The sequence below is a fragment of the Lepidochelys kempii genome, chromosome 2 (assembly GCF_965140285.1).
Source record: "Lepidochelys kempii isolate rLepKem1 chromosome 2, rLepKem1.hap1, whole genome shotgun sequence".
In the NCBI taxonomy this organism is placed as follows: Eukaryota; Metazoa; Chordata; order Testudines; family Cheloniidae; genus Lepidochelys; species Lepidochelys kempii.
The window spans coordinates 257656241-257678363 of record NC_136381.1 but is presented as its reverse complement, the minus strand read 5'-3'; the positions used below and the strand labels follow the sequence as shown (position 1 = coordinate 257678363).

Genomic DNA, 22123 nt, shown 5'->3' with positions numbered 1-22123 from the left:
AGTCTAGTTCTGAAGATTGATTTAATATATTTTCTTAATGTTTGTGGGACAGATTCTGTCAGTCCATGAAGTTAATCTGGATTTACACCAGCATAACTGCACAGAATTTTAAAGGTGTTCAATGTGCCTGGAACATGTGTAGAAATGAAGAACAAAAATAAAGAAAAACAATTGTATTTCTATATCTAACCGCAGATTTTCCAATGGACTGCTGAACTTCCTTTAAGAATTCCAGCTGGTGCTCTGCTTCATCCAGCTTCCCTTCCAGCACCTGGCACCAAATAATACCTGTAATACAACAACATGTCAAGTGCTTAGAAATACATAAAAAGGACGTTTAACCACAACAATAAAAAAGGTACACAAGCACCCTGTGTACATGAGATTGGATTCTTTGGACCAGCAATGTTCATTGGGCTGTTCGTGCACCCTGCGTATCCATGAGCCCTTCATTCAAGGGCATAAAGGGCAGCGAAGCCCCAACTTCCACTCAGTTCCTTCACCAATACAGAATCCCAAGTTTAAAGAGCTCTGCATTAGCAAGAAGGGCAGGTTATGGGATCCATGTGGACAAAACATCTTGAAGAACCACAGTTACTCTAAGGTATTTTTTCATACAGATCTCATTCTGATTGGCACCGTAGCAGACATTTAGTGGATCCTTCCACCAGAGTAGTGGTGATAGGATATTCTCAGTATGACTACTTGCAGATTCACGCCATCTGTTTGGCTGATAGACTAACTTTAGTCATCGCTGGAGTGGACAGAGACATAACACGGCGGTGTCATGTCTGTACAAGAGGTCACATGACCCAGAAGTCTGAGAGAGACTTTCACTGATGTCCTTGGCTGAATCTTAAGATCTGATATTAGACGACTCGTGGTGTCAAACCACTCTGGAGGGAGACAAACCCTTGCTGACTTTGAATCAAGAAGCAACTCTATAAACTGGTGACAGTGATTGGTCCCAGGACACAGTCTTAGAGCAGTACTCTTTCCTACCATGGGCAGGAGGAGCAACTGACTGACCCAAGGGGATCTGTGTGACCATGTCAGTAGACTTTGTTGAGGTGCTAGGTGTCTTCAAGTCCAAGGAAACTCAGGATCCAGGACCACTGGCTAAATAGAGTTTTGAAGCAACAGGAGCTTCTTTTCACAAAGGGGTCTCAGAACCAGGCACACCTTTTATTTAGCACTTTAACAAAAATAATTTCAATCAGACGTCTCCAGCCTGTTAGGTGACATTTGAAAAAAATCTACAGAGCAAATATTTTTCAGGGACGTGTCCCTCTCTAAAGCCAGAAACACACTTAACATACCCATCATTTAAGGGGATAGCTGCCACACAGGCTAGAAGGATTTTAAAATCTGGAGACTTAGGCACCATCCCTGTGATGGAAGCTAAGTATAGTACCAAGGTAACGTGAGGAAACTAAAATTCCTCCCAACTTTGTTAAAAGAGCCAATGGCCTAACTAGGTACTAATAACTATAAGAACTAACACTAACGGTCAGAAGAATGAGAAAGATACAGCTACAGGGTAAATAGGACACAAAGGAAGTTCCATCTTGCTGCCACAGGTTGTAAGAAGGAACTGAGTGGCAGATGGTCCCTTTCCATCCTTTATGCCCTTGCGTGAGGACATGTAGGGCACAAGTGTAGACTTACAGGCCACTGCTGAACAAATCTGATCTGATGTGCATGGGGCATATGCACACCTATAGTACAGTCCGTGTGGGCAAATACTAAAAAAGTTCTTTCTAAATTGATAAAAAAAATGTTAAATTGATCTGTGCTCCACATTATTATCCAAACTGAACAATCACCAAAACACTTTTGCATGTTCTTAACTTTAGGCATGTGCTTGAATCTTAGCTTCAGTGGAATTTTAAAATGTGTTTAAAGTAGGGCTGTCAAGCGATTAAAAAATTAATCACGATGAATAATGCGATTAATCACACGATTAATTATACAATACCATTTATTTAAATATTTTGGATATTTTCTAGATTTTCAAATATATTGATTTCAATTACAACACAGAATACAAAGTGTACACTGCTCACTTAATATTTATTTTTGATTACAAGTATTTGCACTGTAAAAAACCAAAAGAAATCATATTTTGCAATTCATCTAATACAGGTACTGTAGTACAATCTCTATCATGAAAGTTGAACCTACAAAAGTAGAATATATACAAAATAAACTGCATTCAAAAATAAAACAATGTAAAATTTTAGAGCCTGCAAGTCCACTCAGTCCTACTTCTTGTACAGCCAATCACTCAAACAAACAAGTTTGTTTACATTTGCAGGAGATAACGCTGCCCGCTTCTTGTTTACAATGTCACCTGAAAGTGAGAACAGGCGTTCTCATGGCACTGTCATAGCTGACATCGCAAGATATTTACGTGCCATATGCACTAAAAATTCATAAGTCCCTTCATGCTTCAACCACCACTCCAGGGCACATGCTTCCATGCTGATGATGGGTTCTACTTGAGAACAATCCAAAGCAGTGTGGACCATGTTCATTTTCATTATCTGAGTCAGATGCCACCACCAGAAGGTTGATTTTTTTTTTTGATGGTTCGGATTCTGTAGTTTCCGCACCGGAGTGTGGAGTATGCTCCAGACCCCCTCCTGATCAGATTTTGGAAGGCACTTGAGATTCTTAAATCTTGGGTCAAGTGCTGTAGTTATCTTTAGAAATCTCACATTGGTACCTTTTTTGCGTTTTGTCAAATCTGCAGTGAAAGTGTTCTTAAAATGAACCACATGTGCTGGGTCATCATCCAAGATTGCTACAACATGAAATATATGGCAGAACGCACGTAAAACAGAGCAGGGGACATACAATTCTCCCCCAAGGAGTTCAGACACAAATTTAATTAACTTTTTTTTTTTTTTTTAAAACGAGTGTCATCAGCATGTCCTCTGGAATGGTGGCCAAAGCACAAAGGGACAAATGAATATTTAGCATATCTGGCACGTAAATACCTTGCAATGTCGGCTACAAAAGTAGGAGCACTGTCAGCAGATCGAGAGAAGTGATTATTCCCCTCTATTCGGCACTGATGAGACCACATCTGGAGTATTGTGTCCAGTTTTGGCCCCCCCACTACAGAAAGGATGGGGACAAATTGGAGAGAGTCCAGCGGAGGGCAAGGAAAATGATTAGGGGGCTGGGGCACATGAATTATGAGGAGAAGCTGAGGGAATTGGGCTTATTTAGTCTGCAGAAGAGAAAAATGAGGGAGGATTTGACAGCAGCCTTCAATTACCTGAAGGGGGGTTCCAAAGAGGATGGAGCTAAGCTGCTCTCAGTGGTGGCAGGTAACAGAACAAGGAGCAGTGGTCTCAAGTTGCAGTGTGGGAGGTCTAGGTTGGATATTAGGAAAAACTATTTTACTAGGAGCTTGGTGAAGCACTGGAATAGGTTACCTACGCAGCTGGTGGAATCTCCATCCTTAGAGGTTTTTAAGGTCAGGATTGACAAAGCCCCAGTTGGGATGATTTAGTTGGCGTTGGTCCTGCTTTGAACAGGGGGTTGGACTAGATGACCTCCTGAGGTCTCTTCCAACCCTAATCTTCTATGATTCTAAGAAGAGGATAGCATTATCTCCTGTAAATGTAAAAAAACTTGTTTATCTTAGCAATTGGCTGAATGAGGAGGACTGAGTGGACTTGTAGGCTCTGAAGTTTTACATTGTTTTGTTTTCGTACACTTTTTATGTCAGTTACAACACAGAATACAATTTATATGAAAATGTAGAAAAGCATCCAAAATATTTAATAAATTTCAATTGATATTCTATTTTTTAACAGTGCGATTAAAACTACGATTAATTTTTTTGAGTTAATCGCGTGAGTTAGCTGCAATTAATTAACAGCTCTAGTTTAAAGTTAAATAACTGTTTAAGTGCTTTGCTGAACTGGGGCCTATCTTGCAAGGTACTAAGTGTTATGTGCCCTCAACTGACATTGATTTCAGTGATAAAGGAGCTATTACTACATTGCAAGATTGGGCCCTAGGCATGCTTTTCTTTTTGAGATTTGCAGCACTTACAAGACTGCAGCTCTAACAAAAGAGCATTATAAGTCAGACCGCTAGCTCCGCCCGTTATTAAGGCTGTCCAAACACTTCCCAATTTAAGACTCTTGTTTTCAGTTGCTTATAACTTTGCCAAATTTAACTATTTGGGCTGAAATTTTCCACTCTGGGTGTTTACTTCAAGTTGAATTTTTTCAAAATTTAAATGTCAACAATTTTTAAGAGCAAAACTAGAAAAAATATGCTGTTTTCTCAATGTTAAAAAAACATAGCAACCTTTTCTTTGAGAAGCTCTTGCTTGTGCTTTGGAACAGGGACTTGAAATTGGCAAGGGGCAGGTCTTTGTGTCTGGGATGCGTCTTTTGCTGTTCCTGTTAAAATCTGCCCAATTTTGGTTAAATTATAAGCCTTTGAAAAATTGTAGTTCACACCTGTGCAGTAGTGACTTACTAGAACTTTGCAGCTAAATTCCCAAAGATTCCATCTGCACTGGGCATGTGTGACATACCAGGGTACAATCCAGACTAATGAGTATCTGTACCACCCCTGCCCGGTAACCTGGGGTGCCCTTCACAATGCCTTGCTGCTGTAGCCTCCAACCTGGACTGCTCACAAACAGCCTCCAGCATGTAAGTCACTCCCAGCTCTGTGTGTGTGTGTGTGTGTGTGTGTGTGTGTGTGTGTGTGTGTGTGCGCGCGCGCACGCTGCAGCCAGCCAGCCACCCCTTGGCTCTTACCAGCCTTGGTTATGCTGCAGAGTGACCCAACACACTCCCAGACCCAGATCTTTCCCCAGAAATGTACATTCTGTACGGCCCAGCCCTCTCCTGGACAGTACAAATATGTCACATCCATTATTCCTTTAAAGGAATAATATGCACACAACTTGTTACCTCAAAAGGAGTTACCCAGACACTTCAACTTGAACACACTGTATTATATCTACAAGTTTATTAACTACAAAGATATAGATTTTAAGTGAGTACATGTAATGAGGTAGAAAGTTTAGAAATGGTTACATGAAAAATAAAGATAAAACACTTACTGGTGCCTAACTTAACCAACTATATTAGATTCAAAGCAAAGTTTTCTCACCACATGTTTTAACAGCAGTCTTACGACCAAACTCTTTAGGTCAGCAACCCTCCCCCAAAGTCCAAAGGCTGCTTCTTTTGTCTCTTCATGTACAGTGAATGCAAAGGGGAGGGAGAGAGAGGAATGTTTTGGGGTGTTTGCCCCGGATTTTATAGTTTCAGTCCCCCTTTTGAGAGGGACTGGATACTGCATGGAAACATTGCTGGGGAACTTGGGGACAGGAAAGTCCAAGGCAAGATTTTAGCCTGGCATAGTCTTGAAGAGTTTGCTTGCAAGGCAGACAAGCTGGTGAGTCAGGAGGCCGATACACAGCTTAGCAGCCGCATAGCTCTTACTTGCTGAGGCACTGGGGTAACACGTCTGGGTGCCTTGAGGAAGATGCCACAAGGACAAAACCAGAAAAACTCTCAGGTTAAGGTAAAGCTGTTCAGGAGTATGGAAGGTAGTGCCCAGATGCAGGAATGCATGAGCGACAATGGCACCAACAGAGTTGGAACTGAAAAGGTTGCACTTAGAAATGCAGAAGCTGCAGATACTGTACAGCTACCAGGAGGAGATGGAGAAACACTGTGAGAAGCATAATAAACAGAGACTTTATGAGGAGATTCAGTGGATGTGAACACAAGCTGTGATTGAAGTGATGAGTAAAGGCCTTCATAGCCTGTAAGTTCATAGAACTCCTGCACATTTGAAAACTTTATTGCAGTTAGTAGATAGGGATGACTTGTTTTCAGATTTTTCTGGTGTGGATGACATTAGTATCTATGCAAACATACAAAAGACCTTATGGGCTTGTAATATCAAATTTTCCCCTTTGGTAGAAGAATCCCCCACCTGCCCTTTTTGGGGCAGTTATAAACCCCTTTTGCACCACTGAAGCAGTGCAAAAGGGACTTAGCCCAGCCCAAAGATCTGGCCCACATACTCCATATATATGAGTGTATGTAAAAATACAAATGTTAATGCAAAAAAGGAAAACCAAGAACATTGATCAAACCCAGTTGCATTCAGATATTATATTTGTTAATAAAAAAAAACTGAAGTAGCTGGTGTCTTGAAATATTATTATTGTTTCCAATAGAATCCACAATGTGCTAACACTTTCCAAACATAAAGGAAGGCAAATTCTCTGTCCCAAAGAGCTTAAAATTATCAGAGTCCTCTTAAAAATACCAAACCAACCCTACCTGTTAGAGCATCTACACTGCTTTCATCCAGCTCCATGGCTCTTCTATACCACACAGAAGCATCTTTCCACTTCCCCTGAAGAATCAGTTGATATCCCAGCTCATTAGCAAAACATGCATCTGAAGACTTTAATTTTGTATACGAGCGTTCAATAAATCCATATATTAGCTTCAAGATTTGCTGATTTTTCCCACACTGAAAGTAACAAAATTCACATGGACTACTGAACAATGTACAGAATATAAAGAAACAGTTTCACAAGAAATTCCAATTCAGTCAAGATAAAATAGAGGGAAAATAAGTACTTAAATATAACAAATCTACAAAATAGTTAACAATAAAATAGGCCCACTGGCTTGGAATACCAAGCGGCAAATGGAATATTTGGAGTGAAATCACGGCTCTACTGAAGTCAATGTGGTTGGGACTTCATTTCTGAGGAATATCCAATGGGTGGCCAAACATATTATGTATTATTCATAGAGCTTGTCTCCAATATTAAGGGTGAACCCACTTCACCTATAACAAAGCCAGAATCATTGAGTTCTAGGTCTGGGTAGAAGATGTCAAGGAAAAACGCTGGTTCCTCTGTTATGTGCAATTATTTCCTGTGAAATTGTCTGAATATGTGACTGACATATTCTAGATAATAGCTATGCCAGATAACACTGTGCTAACTAATGAATCTCGGTCTTCTGCTTGCAGCATTTCTTCAAAGTTATCCCTGCAAACTTCTTAGCATTGTAGATTTTATGAACTCTGCAGAAAAGTCAGACCTTTAAGTTTGTAAGTTCTCTGGGGGAAAGGACTGTCATTTTCTCTATGTTTAGACAGTGCCCAGCACAATGTGACTACAACCTGATTGAGGTTTCCAGACACTACAGCAATGTAAATGTTTAACAAACATAATAATGGACAGGTTCTAAAATCCATAGGCCAGATACTGTCACAATTACTCCTGTTGAGCTGTTGAGTACTACCTTTGTCTGTGAGTATGCACCACTGAGGCAAAAAGGACTATTTGTGGAGTAAGGTTCTAACCAATGAGAGTTAGAGTGGCATGATAATGCCCATATCAAGTAATTCTAATATTAACCATGTAATGTTCCCCAAAGCACTCAAAGAAAGTAGCTCTTACCGAGTGCAGATGAATAAAACAAACTAATTTAATAGACAGAGACATTTGGAGGTGATTTTTTTAAAAAAAGCTAAGACTTTTGCCAAAGTGAAAACCTACATTTTCAAAACTCTCATCTCTCTCAGATGTTTTGAGCAATTGCACCAAAACTTTACAGGAAAAAAAAAAAAGTACTTTCATCAGATGTCACAAAGGACATTTAAGCTGGAAAGGATTTTTTCTTTTTCTTTTTTGGAGACTGACTCAGAGAGGTCCAGAATAGACCTATAATGGAAAACTAGTTACAACTGCAACTATGTAGTTGCTTCCACAGATGCATAATTACTATCAGTTTTTAAACAAATATGCTTACCAATCTACTGACCACAAGGATTTTTCGAAGATGTAAGTCTGCATTTTGAGGTTCCTTAGTCTCCAAAGAATGAATAAAATCTCTAAGTTGAAATGATGCCTGCAGAAAAAAAATTTAATGAACTAATGAATTTATTTCAAAATTAGAGACAATAATTCAGATAATACTACCATTCTTTACACAAGAGTCCTCTGAATGTTACACAGGGTAAAATTCATGACCACCAAATGAAGTCTGCGTAGACTGATTTTGTGTAGGGGACTGTGTTGGGATGGAGTATAGAATCCATCATCAAGTCAGCAGGCAAGATACAGGACTCAGTGGCTGCTACTCAAGCCCATGGGCTTCATAATCATGAACCCACTGACCTCTCCTCTGTCTCTTCATCAGCCTTCTCCAACCCCTACTCCACAAAAGCCTACATCAGCTATGTCACAGGACAATGTTGTGAACTCTCCCTGTACTTCTGTTCTACAGCGGAATTACGAATGTTCTGTTGCAGTCTTCCATCACCATTGTGCTGCTGGATGAATTTTATTCTAACTGCAGAAATCACTTGGCCAAGTAAATTAGCATTGTGATTTACAGAGTACATTTATAACAGTTTAGGATACTAACAATAAACTGGCTCACATGCCTTCCCACCAACTACATTTCATCTTATTGCTCTTAAAAATCACAGAACTACTTGAGCTAAAAAGCACCTCTAGAAGGCCATCTAATCCATCCCTTGTACTTCAGAAACCTGGAAGGAGTCTAAAGATGGGATTGACACAGGTCAGCTTTGAAGACTTCATTCCAGCATCAAGTGTGAATGAAAGTATAATACTGATATTGGAAATATAAGGATATGCTCCTACAGTGACAGAGGATGCTTTGGGATTCATGGAGTATTGGGGTGTCTTCTAGGATTAGAACCTCTTCATACCACTTCTCTTGAAAAAATACCATGAGGTCTTTAAGGATCACAAAAAAATCAAGGCCTCAACTTTATACTTCAAATACTTGTAAATATAGAATATACTCACAGCATTCAAGTTTCCAGTTCTTGAAAGCTCATTTACAATACTAGCTTGAAGTCCATCTATATTGGTCCCATCTTTACTCAGGATTCTTAAACAATAATTATTATATGTATTATATGTAAGTTGCAAGTTTTACAAAACAAAACAGAATACAGTACATACAGTTATTTTTAATAGATTCAGCTTGTTCTCTGATGTTGAAAGATAATCTAATCATTGAGTTAAAGCTTCATAAATGATACATTTCTAATTGTGGTAAATAGAAAATAGGAAAAACTGTGGCCCTAGAGTACCGAAGGGTACATCTACACAGCAAAGAAAACCCCATGACAGTGAGTTTCAGAGCTCAGATCAAAAATTGACTTGGGCTCACACCATGGGGCTAAAAATAGCTGAATAGACATTCGGGCTCAGGCTGGAGCCCAGGCTCTCAGATCTGTTGAGGGGGGGGGGGGTCTCAGAGCCCATGGCTGCAGCCTGAGCGTGAATGTCTACATGGCTATTTTCAGTCCCATATCACAAGCCCTACAAGCCTAAGACAGTTGACCTGAGCTCTGAGACACTGCTGGATAGGCTTTTTTGCTATTATACATAATCTGAGAATTTACACTCTGATATAAATAACAAATGCTGTCCCAGGGACACACACTTCAGTTACCATGAAACTGTGCTTAATATCAGGAAAAATTAGTCTGGGACCTCATGGAAGAAAATTGCTTAAAATATTTTAAGTTGTTAAATGTATTTTGAGTAAATGAATTTGAAGAAGAAATATACTCTTACTTTACAAATATATGTGTTACAACTTTATAGAGGCATGTAATAGAATTTAGAAAGGAAATCACATATCTTAGTCTGTACTGGGTTTGTTTGGTTTTTATTATCCCCTACCTTAGTGCAGTTTCTAAAGTTTGCTCCCAGTCTTGCTGAGCTAAAAATAGCCTCATCTTGAGGATATATGCTGGTATGAAACCAGAAAAATTGACTATTATTTGGTTAACTACTTCCAGAGCACCTGAATAATTCTGTTGCATCATGAAATATCTTGCCTATGGAGGAAAAAAAAAGAAAAACAAACAAACAATCTCATTGATTCAGAAAAGTGGCAGATTGTAATAATATGCTAAAGGAATATCATTAAATTGGTAGCTAATTACCATCTGCTTCATTACTTGAACCAGCAAAAGATCCAGATCACTTATCACTGGAGCCAACAAGAAGGGGGATTAAATTCAGGGCCTCCAAGCCCTCCCCACACAGTCATTACAAGACTCACCAGTAACCATTTTAGAGAACTGCATACCAGCATCTTCCATTCTCTACCCACTTTCATGGCCAGGACTAGCAAGGGAGGAGCTGGAAGTTAATGGGAGTTAGGCACTGAACCTGCTTAGGCACTTTTGAAAATCTCACAAGGCACCGATCTGCATTTTAGGTGCCTAAATCACTTTGAAAACAGGTTGTATATTTCTGGAAAGCAACCTAGGGGTCAACAATGCTATGTGTGGGCACAGGAAAAGGAAGTTGTCTTGTGTCCTCTCTGTCAAAAATGAAGTCCAATGACAATGAGTGAAGTAAGAAGGAAAATATAAAATAGAGTTAAACCCCGCCCCCAAGAATTAACAATCATACCTTTCCCATCATCCCAAATATATCGGTGGTGTCTTGTATCCCTTCGTCAAGGTATTTGATAGATTTCTTAACAGCATGCTGTTTGTCAGATGTACAGTACACCCATCCTTTAAGCACAAGACCCTGTGAAGGTAAAAAAAAAAAAAAATCCATATATTTTAAGTTACACAATAGGCAAATCATAATATGCAGTGAAAAGTCCTAATTTCTTGTCTCAAGTACATTTATTTTTGTTTAAATATTTAAATGCATAAAAATAATAAAAAGATACCTCTCACAATCTCTAACCACCTTTGAAAATTATTTTAAGCCACAAGAGGTATAACATCAGAAAGCAGAAAGACTCAAACATTCTCAAAGTCAGTATTCTGGCAAATATTTGAATTAGCCATTGCACACAATCTTGGTTAGAAGGGTCATTCTCCACTGGCAATATATATGGATAAAACCAGAACACACTCCCCGCCCCCCCGCAATTGTTGTCTTACCATTTAATTAGGAGTCAAAACTATCAAATTCTCCGTATGCAACACATCAACAGATGGATGAGAATTTTCAGAAAAAAACCTCAACTATTATATTTATTGAGAAATTTGGCTGGATTTGTCATCCACCTGTTGTTGTGTATCCATCAAAACTTCAATATATAAATATCCACACCCTGTGGCATGTGTTAACATGCGACAGATGTGACCAGCTTGTCCAATTTTTTGCATGTTCAATATTGCTTCTGTGGCCAGTCTGCTTTCTTCTGTGATGAAATCCATGGGAGGGAATTCAAGAGAAGGAAAAATCTTGAGTCTTCCCTGGCTGAATTCCTCCAAAAAAAATTTCATCAAAGTATAGGGTTTGCCTCTCTATAGCACAGGCTGTTGGGCCTTCCCAGAAATTGCACACAGTCCAAGGTAATCTGCATGAAGGCTGTGTAATTATGGACAGAATCTGTGCCCAGTTACATCGATTAACTCCACTGATGTCAGTGGAGCGACCTCACATTTACAATAGAAGATGGCCCATCATGGCATACTTGTGTGATAGTTGTCCTACTCCACAGCACTGCGATGAAACAATTTGCTTCATTCATTTCAAGTCAGTAGCATCACACACACACACTAGTGTTTTGATCATCTGTGTACTGTGAAAATTGTTTCATCAGTTTTTACAACAAACAATATATTTGCACACAGTAGTAATGTTTTTGTTCAAAGTGTACACAAATGTATTTGTACACAGTGAGTAAAGCCAGTGCCATTTTTCATGGTGGAAACTCAGCATGTAGTTATTTTCCTTTGCAAAAAAATATTGCTTTGGATTGAGGTGGAGACATCCACTTCAAACTGTTCTAAAAACAGCATCAAACAGCTCTCACCTCAGCTTGTGTATGAGACAAGATATTTACATCTAGGTAAATCTAAGTTTAGGGATAGTAGACTATGTTTTGCTGGTTTATTTTTTACCATCTAATTAAAACTGTGATTACATTTAATTTTAAATATTAAGAACTTCAGCCAGACATTTGTCTTATGGGTGAAAAACCTTTATATACATTACCTCTCTAGATCCATTAGACATTTTCAGCATTCTGTCAATGTATTCATTTGCTTTATCATTTTTACCCATCAGCCACAGAAACATTCCTGCATAATATAATGCATTAATTCCTGCGGTCTTCCGGGTTTCCTTTAATTTGTTTTCCAGCTCCAAAACAGCATCACGATCTGAAAGCAAATATCCCAACCAAAAATGTTTAAAACATATATAGAACTTATATAATGCCAAAATATGGTATTTGGTAGCCAAATGAACCAAAGGCCCCAATCCTGCAAACACTTATACACGTGGATAACTTTTCACATGGGTAGTTCCATTGAACTCAAAGCTAATCATGCAAGTAAGGGTTTGCAGAATCAGGGCAAAAAATAGCAGGCTGTTTTCCTTTTAGAACTGGTATATTTTAACTGGAGTTATTTTTTTGCATACAGACAAATTGAAAAAAGTAGCACACCATTCTCTATTACTGTAGGCTCTATTCTCCCCTCAACATGTGTGAGATTTGGGCCCAATCCTGGAGGTACTGAGCACAGTACACTCCCATCCCATTCACTTTAACATGAATAGAAGGTGCTCAATATCTTGCAATATCTTTCTGCAAATAACTCCAATTAGATTTAATATTAGCTCCCTGCCTTTCTCTCCCTGGTATTATGAAATAATCTTGCACACTGCTTGGGAGATACCAAATACAATAAAACAGATTAATGACTCCTGGAACTGTCCAAACAATTAGTGAAATCATTTTATAATCTAAGCCTATTTGCCTTCTCTTGGCTTTCTCATGCCGCTCTATTTTCTCCTCTTATCTTTCTATAAACAGTCCTCTTTCCCTCTCCATATTTTCTTTCTTTCCCTACTCCTTTCCTTCTAGTTGTTCCACCTACTTTGTGTTCTTGTTCTTTAACAATTATATAAATATGTTAACAATTAACAACAAATAGTGCTCTGAATGATGTACTAACATTGTGGAATGCTCCCACTCATTTTTGTGTTTGATGTTAACAGTAATAGAATAGAACCTTGCTAATGTGTACTAATGACTGGGCTACCTATTGTGGATTACAGAATTTTACAAATAAGCAAATAAGAGAGTAATCAATTTTAATAACATCAAGGCTACTGCATAATAAAATAAAATTTACCCATTTATTTTAATTTGTGTAGTTTAATTCTTCATAGTACAATATCTTTTCCCCACTGATATCATTGCTGATTCACTCCATTCCTCACTCTCCTCCACTCTTGCATCTTTTGTCCCCCTCTCCCATTGAAAGGTCCGCCTTGCCAGCCCCCAACCCTGGCTCACCCCCAAAAACCACTTCCTACACTCCTGCTTCCCTGCTGTGGAGAGTCTCTGGCAAAAATGCAGTGACCAGGCCCACTTCCTCCATTACAGCTTTGTTCTCTCCTTTTTCAGTTCTACCATCTTCCAGGCTAATCAACTCTACTTCACTGAATCTCACACCTGCAATCCCAGCTGCCATTTCACAACCTTTAACTCACTCCTCAAACCTTTCCCTCTTCCTAATTCCACTTCTCCCTCTGCACGGGCTGATTTCTTTTAAGGGAAAACTGACAAAATATGCCTCTCCCCTTGGCTTGCCTTTCTTTCCCGTATTGCCCCCTACAACTCTCTCCTCCTTCTCCCTGGTCACAGATTCAGAAGTTTCTCATCTGCTCTCTTCCTATAACCCCACCACTTACCCCAGTGGCCCCATCTCCTGACCTCCCTTGCACACATTCTCATACCCTACATCTCAACCAAGGGTCTGCAAGACCTTTCAGGGGGGCCACAGGCCCGCCGTCTGAAACCCGGTGTCCCAAGCCCTGGCACCCGGCCCTCTCCGAAGCCTGCAGTGGTGCAGTGAAGAGCTGAAGCCAGCAGCGGTGCAGGGCAGAAGCTGGGACCCTCTGTGTCCCCCCGGTCTGAAGCTGGGAGCACCAGTGCCCTCCCCCAAGGCTGAAGATGGGAGTAGCAGGGTAGCCCCAGCGCCCCCCACCCCATCAGAAGCTGGCCACGGTGCAGGACAAAAGTCAGGAGCCCTGGCACCCCCCCCCCAACTGAAGCTGGGATCACCTCATCACCCCCCTCAGGGTGCACCCCCAGGATGAAGCCAGCAGCAGCGCATGGCTGAAGCCCTGAGCCCTAGCGCTTCCGCGGGCAGAAGCCCTGAGCCCATGGGCAGGGTGTTGCCCCCCCAAGCTGCAGTGTTTTACCCAGAGTGGGGTAGTCCCGGGGGCAGCTCCAGCTTCTCCTCTCCCTCCTCATCTCCCCCAGTTCCCCTCTGGCCAGGTTGTAGGTGAGAAGCCAGAGCTAGGCAGTGTGGAGCAGCTGCTCCTCTGGCTGGTGGTGCCATGGAGTGGACAGCTGTGGCATTCCCACGTTTGCTGCTGGTGCCCAGGATTGCGGCTGCTCCTCAGCTCCCACCCCTCTTTGACTACTCATGCAGCCAGTAAGAGTTGCCTGGGCGGGGGGACCCGGCTTCAGGGCTGCAGAGCCCTTGGAGAGCAGCCACTGCATAGGGAGCCCTCCCAGCACAGAGCTTCTATCTACCCTCTCCCTGCACCCTGAGCTACCCCCTACTGACACAGAGCTAACCCTCTCCCTGCACCCTGAATGGTTTTCAAACTTTTTGAACTGAGTCCACCCTCTGAGTTATATTTTTTCGTTGTGTCCCCGCTGGGTGGCCTGCTGAGGTGAGTCAGGGAGTGAAGGGGTCACTCCCTCCCTGGACCACATTGTGTAGAGCTGGCCCAAGCCCCGCCGGCCCTTGCCCCCTCAAAATAAAAGTCAAACTACACCTATGAAGGACTGCCCCTGCCGGCCTGGAGCCCCAAGTCCTCCCCGCCCCCACTGAGCCCTGGAGGGCTCACCCTTTTTATAGCATGTTGAGGGGAGCCTCCAAAAGAAAAAGATTAAGAACCCCTGCCCTACACTACTCTTCTCCTTAATCTCCCTCACTGTCCTCTGGCTTCTTCCCCACACAAGACAAACATGCTTAGTCAATCTCATTTTAAAAGAGTCACTCTTGACCCTACTTGCCTCTCCATTACTGTCTCATCTCCTTTTCACCTCTCAGTTAACTGAACACACTCTTTACAACAGCTGTCCAGAGTTGCATCTAAGAGCGTCTCCAATAGAGCTTCCACCCCTTGCACTCAACTGAAACCACTCTTGCCAAAAATCGCTAATGTCTTTCTCTTAGCCAAATCTTAGAACCAGTACTCTAGCCTCATGTTCCTTGACCTGTCAGCTGCCTTTGATGCCGTTGATCCTGTACTTCATAAAATCTTGTCCTCCCTCAGCTTTCATGACTCCATCCTCTCCTGGTTGTCTCCTACTTCACAGCTTGTTCTTTGGAGGACATCCCCCACCTTTCAGCTTTCCTGGGGGCATTCCACAAATTCTGTTCTTTGTCCCATCCTTCTCTCTGTCTACATCTTTTCTTTGGGTAATCTCATCTGCGAACACACATTCAACTACCATCTCTATGCAGACTATTCAAAGATCTACCTCTCTACTCCAGACCTGTCTGCTTCCATCCAAATAAAAATCTCAGCGTGTCTCTCTAACATCTCCTTGTGGATGTCTAGCCATCAGCTCAACATAGCTAAAACAGAGCTCTTAATCTCCCCCTGGAAGCCCTCTTCACTACGTTCTATCTTGATCACTGGGGACAATACCACGATTCTACCTGTCACTCAAGCCCATAACCTGGATGTCATCTTCCATTTGGACCTCTCTCTAGGTCCTCAAGTCCAAGCTATGTCAAAATATTGATGATTCTTTCTGCATAGCATGGCCCTTCCTATCCATCCACGCAGCTACAACTCTTATCCAGGCTCTCATCATCTCACGTCTCAATTACTACAGCACCTTTTTCTCTGGCCTTGACAAATGCAGTCTTACCCACTGATATACATTCAGAAGGTTGATGCAAAGATCTTTATCCCGTTGATTTGACCACGTCTCCCCTCTCTTTGCATCCCATCACTGGCCTCCTCTTCTCTATCATATCAACATAAAATGATCAGTCTTCATTTTCAAGGCCCTCCATGACCTATTCCCCACCCTACCTATCATCTCTCATTCAGTATCGAAAGGGCAACTCCCGCCTTCAGTCAGCCTCAATCACCCATTTGCTACACTTTCAAACAAATACCTTTGTGCTTTCTCCCACGCTATTGCTCATACTTGGGGGAAGCTCCCCATAAACATCTACAAAGCTAACTCATTCAAACCCCTCCTCTCCTTTCCTGTGAGACCTATAAAAACTTGACAGTGGTTAGGTTGCTGGTGTGCTAAGACCACTGCCCATGATGCTGACCAATATTGTCTCATTGTTTCTTTGAACTCCCCTGTCTGTCTGTCCATCTGTTGTTTCTTGTCTTATATTTAGATAGTAAACTCTTAGGGGTAGGGACTGTATTTTGTTCTGTGTTTGTACAGCACCTAGCACAATGGGGTCTTGGTCCATGACTGGGACTCCCAGGCATGCAATAATGCAAATAATCAATATTAAAATATTCAGCAATGTGCTTTATAAAGTAACATAGCTATAGTAATAATAGCTATAGTAATATGAGGTCACCTTACTGCGTTCTGCTATGAAATCTCTGCTGAGATGTCAGATGAAAATTATGATTTGGAGGATAATTATTAGTTTTGCATATTAATAAACTGCGAATTAGTGAGGTTCTACTATAAGATTGATACAGCACTTTTTATCCCCAAGGATCCCAATGTGCTTTATTAACTACATTCATATGGCAATTATATAGCCTATTTCTAAGGTCAGAGGTCAGCTACTAGTCAGATAATGAGTGCACAATATGCTGCACAGAAGCTGGGATGTGTGTGTGGAGAGAAGGGAGGGATTATTCTGGCAAATGAAACCAAGGCAACCACCCACTCTTGCAAAGGTACCGTGGGACTGGTAATGTCCACAAGAGCAGACAGAATATAGGTTTTAAGATTTCATCCGAAAGATCCACACCTCAAAAACTGCAAGTACTCACCTAATTTGCAAGGGTGAAAGGTATAGTCAAACTAGGCAGGATTTAATGTAGGGAACTTCTAGGTGTTTCTTGGAGAGTCTAATTATTTCCAGCCTAATGCTTAAACAACCAGATCACCATGAACTCAGAAGACTGAAAGATGTGTTGTCAATAGTAAAATAAGATGTGTTGTTCACAATAAGATAGCTAATTCAAGGCAAGTAACTGGTCAAGGCATACCATAGGAGGTTTGTCTAGGGCAGGGGTGGGCAAACTATGGCCCGGGAGCTGAATCCAGCCCTTCAGACGTTTTAATCTGGCCCTTGAACTCCCTCCAGGGAGCAGGATCTGGGGCTCGCCCCGCTCTGGTGCTCCAGCCAGAGAGCAGGGTTGGGGGCTTGCCCCGCTCCGCGCGTTTTGTGGCTCCATGCAGCTCCCGGAAGCAGCAACATGTCCCACTCTGGCTCCTACATGTAGGGGCAGCCAGGGGGCTCTACATGCTGCCCATGCCTCAAGTGCCACCCCTACAACTCCCAGTGGCCGGGAACCATGGCCAATCGGAGCTGCAGGGGTGGCACCTGCAAACGGGCCTGCCTGCACCTCCACGTAGGAGCCAGAGACGGGACATGACACTGCTTCTGGGAGCTGCTTGAGGTAAGTGCCGCCGGGAGCCTGCACCCTTGACCCCCTCCCTGGGCCCCAACCCCCTACCCCAGCCCTGATCCCCCTTCTTGCCCTCCGAACCCCTCGGTCCCAGTCCGGAGCACCCTCCTGCACCTCCAACCCCTCATCCCCATCCCCAGCCAGAGCCCTCACACACACACACACACCCCAACCCCCTGTCCCAGCCCAGAGCCCCTTCCCGCACCCTGAACTCATTTCTGGCCCCACCCCAGAGCCCACACTCTCAGACAGAGACCTCACCACCTCCTGCACCCCAACCCCCTGTTTCGTGAGCATTCATGGCCTTCCCATAAAATTTCCATACCTGGATATGGTCCTCGGGCCAAAACTTTTGCCCACTCCTGATCTAGGGTATATCTCGGCTAGCTACATCATGGTAAAACTACTGTTTGCCTTGTCTTCATGCGGATTTTATAATGAGATAGTTATCTCAAAAGACACACCTTGTTCGGTTGTGAAATCCCCAAGTTCTCCAATACCTAGCACATATATAACGCTTTACAAGTTCAAAGTGCTGTAAAAACTAACTAATTAATTCTCAAAACAGCCTGTCAGGCAGATAATGAGTGGCTGGGGACAGGTTGCCCTTGTCAGTAAGTTTAGCAATTAATGCAGCAATATTTCTTTTTGGTGCTATTCCATTTAACAATCAGTTAGAATCCTTTTAATAGACATCAGTTAGAGCGCATATATTTCCATAAAAATACTCTCAGGCTACTTTCCCCCTCTGGTCCTCATTTGACCTAAATATGTGAATGCAGCACAAGACCACTGATTTGGTCAACTTTCTGATTTTTGTAAGTTTGTGATGAATGACATTTAACAGATAAGAAAAACTCACCAACATTTTCACATATTTTGTGTGCATAAATGAGTGCTAAAAGGCAGCATAATGAAACATCAGAGTGGCATTTCCTGGCATTCTCGAGCTGTAAGATAGCATCTTGTATTTGACCTGAAAAGACAATGCAGATAGCAGATTCACTAATTTTCACATTTTAATGATCACTCAAAGAATTCACTGTATACCCAGCTCAAAGACTCAGGCTAACTGAGCAGTACATTTCAATTACATGTCCTTGGCACTGGAGCTACCCCGTTTATATCTGTATATTTAGTATGTATACTAGCTTTGGGAACATTGGAACACTGAGGAATATGGTACTATGGAGATATATTTTGTGATCCAGGTTCAGGTGTCTCATTACTAGCCTGATTTGCTGTTTACTCCTGGGGGAATTCTGCGCCACTGTGCAATGCAGAATTTGCAGAAATTAACATTGTATGCACCAAATTTCCTTTCCCCTACAGAAACGGGCTGCAGTGCTGCTAGCTGCCATTATGGGCCACTGGACCTGGCAGAGCTTAGCTTACACATACTATAGAAGACACTGCTGGGGGGAGGGAAAAGCAGCTAGATGGTTTGTGGCAGCTGTAGTTCCCAGCATGCCCAGAGGGAAGGTGAGAGCAGCTCACAGGAAACTTTGTGAAAGCCTGGGACCCAGCCTGAAGCTGTTTCTCTGGGTAGGAAGGGGGATGGGTGTCTGGGCAAGAGATGGCAGGGGCTCGCACCTGGGCTCTTGGGGAGAAGGGGTGTGGGTATCTAGGTCGGGGAGACCCCATGGTTGGGCGCTGGGGAGGATATGTTTAATACTGATTGGGGATAGTATCTCTTTTTTCTATCTGCTCTTTATTATGTACCGTATGAAACAGTAGGAGCCATATGGACAAACTGGTATTCAAACCACGCATATATGAAACCACAGAGCCTTGTTCAGCCATAAGGCTGAAGTAGCAACTGCAGACTGACTGCCTTGGGAGGAGATGTTCTCTCTCCTTACCCCACTGACATGCCCAGCCCAGTGACACCAGCTTGGGACTGTGCTGGAAACAGAATTTGAGATTTAGGGATTGTCTGCACAGGAAGGCAATATAAGGCAATGTGTGAATTTACGCCACTAGAGTTATACTTCTATAACTCCCTGTGTGGACACTCTTATTCCGGTATAAATAGTACCTTTTTCTAGTTTACTTTATCACTTTGGAAGTGGTTTAAGCTAAACCCAGTGGGCCATCTATCTCTTCCTGAACATATCTGTTATTGAAAAGTAAAAGTAAAAGGCAGAAGTAAAATAATCCGTTTTAAACAAGAGAATAAAAAACACAGGTGGAAAGTAAAGTAAATTCAATTGTTGCTTTTCCTTACCAATATAACAATCATCTCTTCTTTGTATTTACCTAAATGTAAGGTTCCATATGCCTTGAAAAACTGAAACACTGGATCATTGATGTATTTGTCCAATTCTAAATTTGCAAATTGCCTTACATGGTTGAAATATTTTTCTTGAGCATAATATATAATATAAGCCTGGAGGGAGGAAGAGAGCAGGAAAATTAATTTTTATTTAAGTAAGTGTACTCTTTTTAATTTGAAAAATATGTGAAATGAGGAAATTCTTTCACTAAAGAAAGGGAGTTGCTGCTGATTGAGGATCATATTATGATCCTTATTTCATAAACTGAAAACCAGATATTAAGATATCAGTATGACAGCAGAGAGATGGCTACAAAGGGCACAGAATATTTGTAAAAGTCATACTTTACATAATTCGTTAACACAAGAAACTCTAAATGCTAACCCAAAAAACACTTATTGCTCTGTGTTTTTTTCTTCCAGTTTGTGGGCTTAAAGCCTGATCTAGCTCTGCTGAAGTCAACATGAGTCCTTCCATCTACTTTAGTGGATGCTGGATCAGGCTCTCAGATTATAAACCTTCTCCAGGATGAGGATATATTTGAGTCTCCAGGCCCATTTAATCCCTGATGTTTCCGATCAGACTGACAAAAAAGGAGCCTAACAGTGTAAATGGGTTTTCATGACACCTGTCAATTGGAAGCCAGACAAAAACCACTGAATTTATTTCTACTGAAGTCATCAGTTTCCTCTGTTGACTAGCTAATCAGCTCTCAGTGTGTAAATGGAATTACTTATTAATTCTTCCACTCTACTCCACACTGATAAATCCACAACGTTAGTAGTGTGTCCAGTTCTGGGCATCACATTTCAGGAAAGATGTGGACAAATTGGAGAAAGTCCAGAGAAGAGCAACAAAAATGATTGAAGGTCTAGAAAACATGACCTATGAGGAGAGATGGAAAAAACTGGGTTTGTTTAATCTGGAGAAAAGACCAAGGGGGGTTTTGACAACAGTTTTCAACTATGTAAAAGGTTGTTACAAAGAGAAGGGTGCAAAATTGTTCTCCCTAACCTATGAGGATAGGACAAGAAGCAATGGGTTTGAATTGAAACAAGGGACCTTTAGGTGTGATATTAGGAAAATCTTCAAAAAAAAATGTCTGGGTAGTTAAGCCCTGGAACAAATTACCTAAGTAGGCTGTGGAATCTCCATCACTGGAAGCTTTTCCAAGAACAGGTTGGACACCTGCCAGGGATGGTCTGTTATTACATAGTCCTGCCTTGGTTGCAGGGGATTGGACTAGATGACCTGTTGATGTCCCTTCCAGCGCTACACTTCTATGTTTCTATGACTACATACACCGGGCTAAGCGGAGAAGAATCCGGCTGAAATGCACACTAGGAAGGGGTTTGGAAGAGAAGACAGCAGCATTTCGCCGGCAGGAACAGCGCCACTCTCTCCGGCCCTGGGGGCAGCGGGGTGGAAAGCCTGCAGCTGCGGGCTGGCAGGGGGAGAGAAGAGAAAGAAAAGGAGAGCCCCGCGGAAGCAGGATGGAGGAGTGGGGCGGGGCGGGACGCAGGGTTATGCCGGTTTAGAGGTGGGGGTGAGGAACGTGAATGTGAGGGGGAGTTTGCCAGGGAGGGGAGTCAAGGCCGGCGTGACACGGGTGCGGAGCACACACCACCAGGGCAGGGCCGGGCCGGGCCGGGCCGGGCCGGGCCGGTCAGGTGAGGCGGGGGGAGGAAGAAGCTAGGATGGGGGAGGGAGGAAGAGCCCGGCGGGGGCGAGCCCCCGCCCGATGCCCCACGTACCACACCCGCCCCGTCACCGGGCTCAGCACCACCCGCGCCCCTGCCTGTCTCCCGTTCTCAGCCGCGCCTCGCTCGTGCCCCAGAGCAAGCGCTGCCTCCCCGGTTGCCGGTTCCCGGCCCACCTTCGGGCCCCCTCCCGTGTCCCCATCGCTCGCGGCCCAGTGCGCCCCCCGCCCCGTACCCCCTGCCTCGCCCGCGGCGCGGTCTGTACCATGGGCTGGGGGGCGCGCTCGGTCATGGCGGCGGCTCGGGCGCCTCACTGCCGGGGGCGGGGCCGCTCGGGCTCCTGGCTGGGGCAACCGCGGGGGGCGGCGGGGCGCATGAGACTAGTTGAACCTCAACGGCTCCAACGGACACCCGCCGCGTCCTGAGTTACAAGGAGCCCCGCCCCG

General features: G+C 42.9%; 1 protein-coding gene across 2 annotated transcripts in view; it reads right to left on the bottom strand.

Moving 5' to 3' along the window:
* The window catches only part of TTC21A (tetratricopeptide repeat domain 21A), a 60338-nt gene extending 38262 nt beyond the window's left edge, over positions 1-22076 (bottom strand). For both annotated transcript variants that reach the window (XM_073334672.1, XM_073334673.1), the window contains exons 1-10: positions 21943-22076; positions 19961-20090; positions 18564-18677; positions 12038-12204; positions 10487-10609; positions 9746-9903; positions 8858-8942; positions 7830-7928; positions 6339-6534; positions 191-288 (exon numbers count right to left, since the gene is read on the bottom strand). In XM_073334672.1, coding sequence (XP_073190773.1) covers positions 191-288; positions 6339-6534; positions 7830-7928; positions 8858-8942; positions 9746-9903; positions 10487-10609; positions 12038-12204; positions 18564-18677; positions 19961-20090; positions 21943-21969 — 1197 coding nt within the window. In that variant the 5' untranslated portion in view covers positions 21970-22076. The remainder of the gene's footprint in view (positions 1-190; positions 289-6338; positions 6535-7829; positions 7929-8857; positions 8943-9745; positions 9904-10486; positions 10610-12037; positions 12205-18563; positions 18678-19960; positions 20091-21942) is intronic.
* Between the last annotated feature and the right edge of the window lie 47 nt (positions 22077-22123).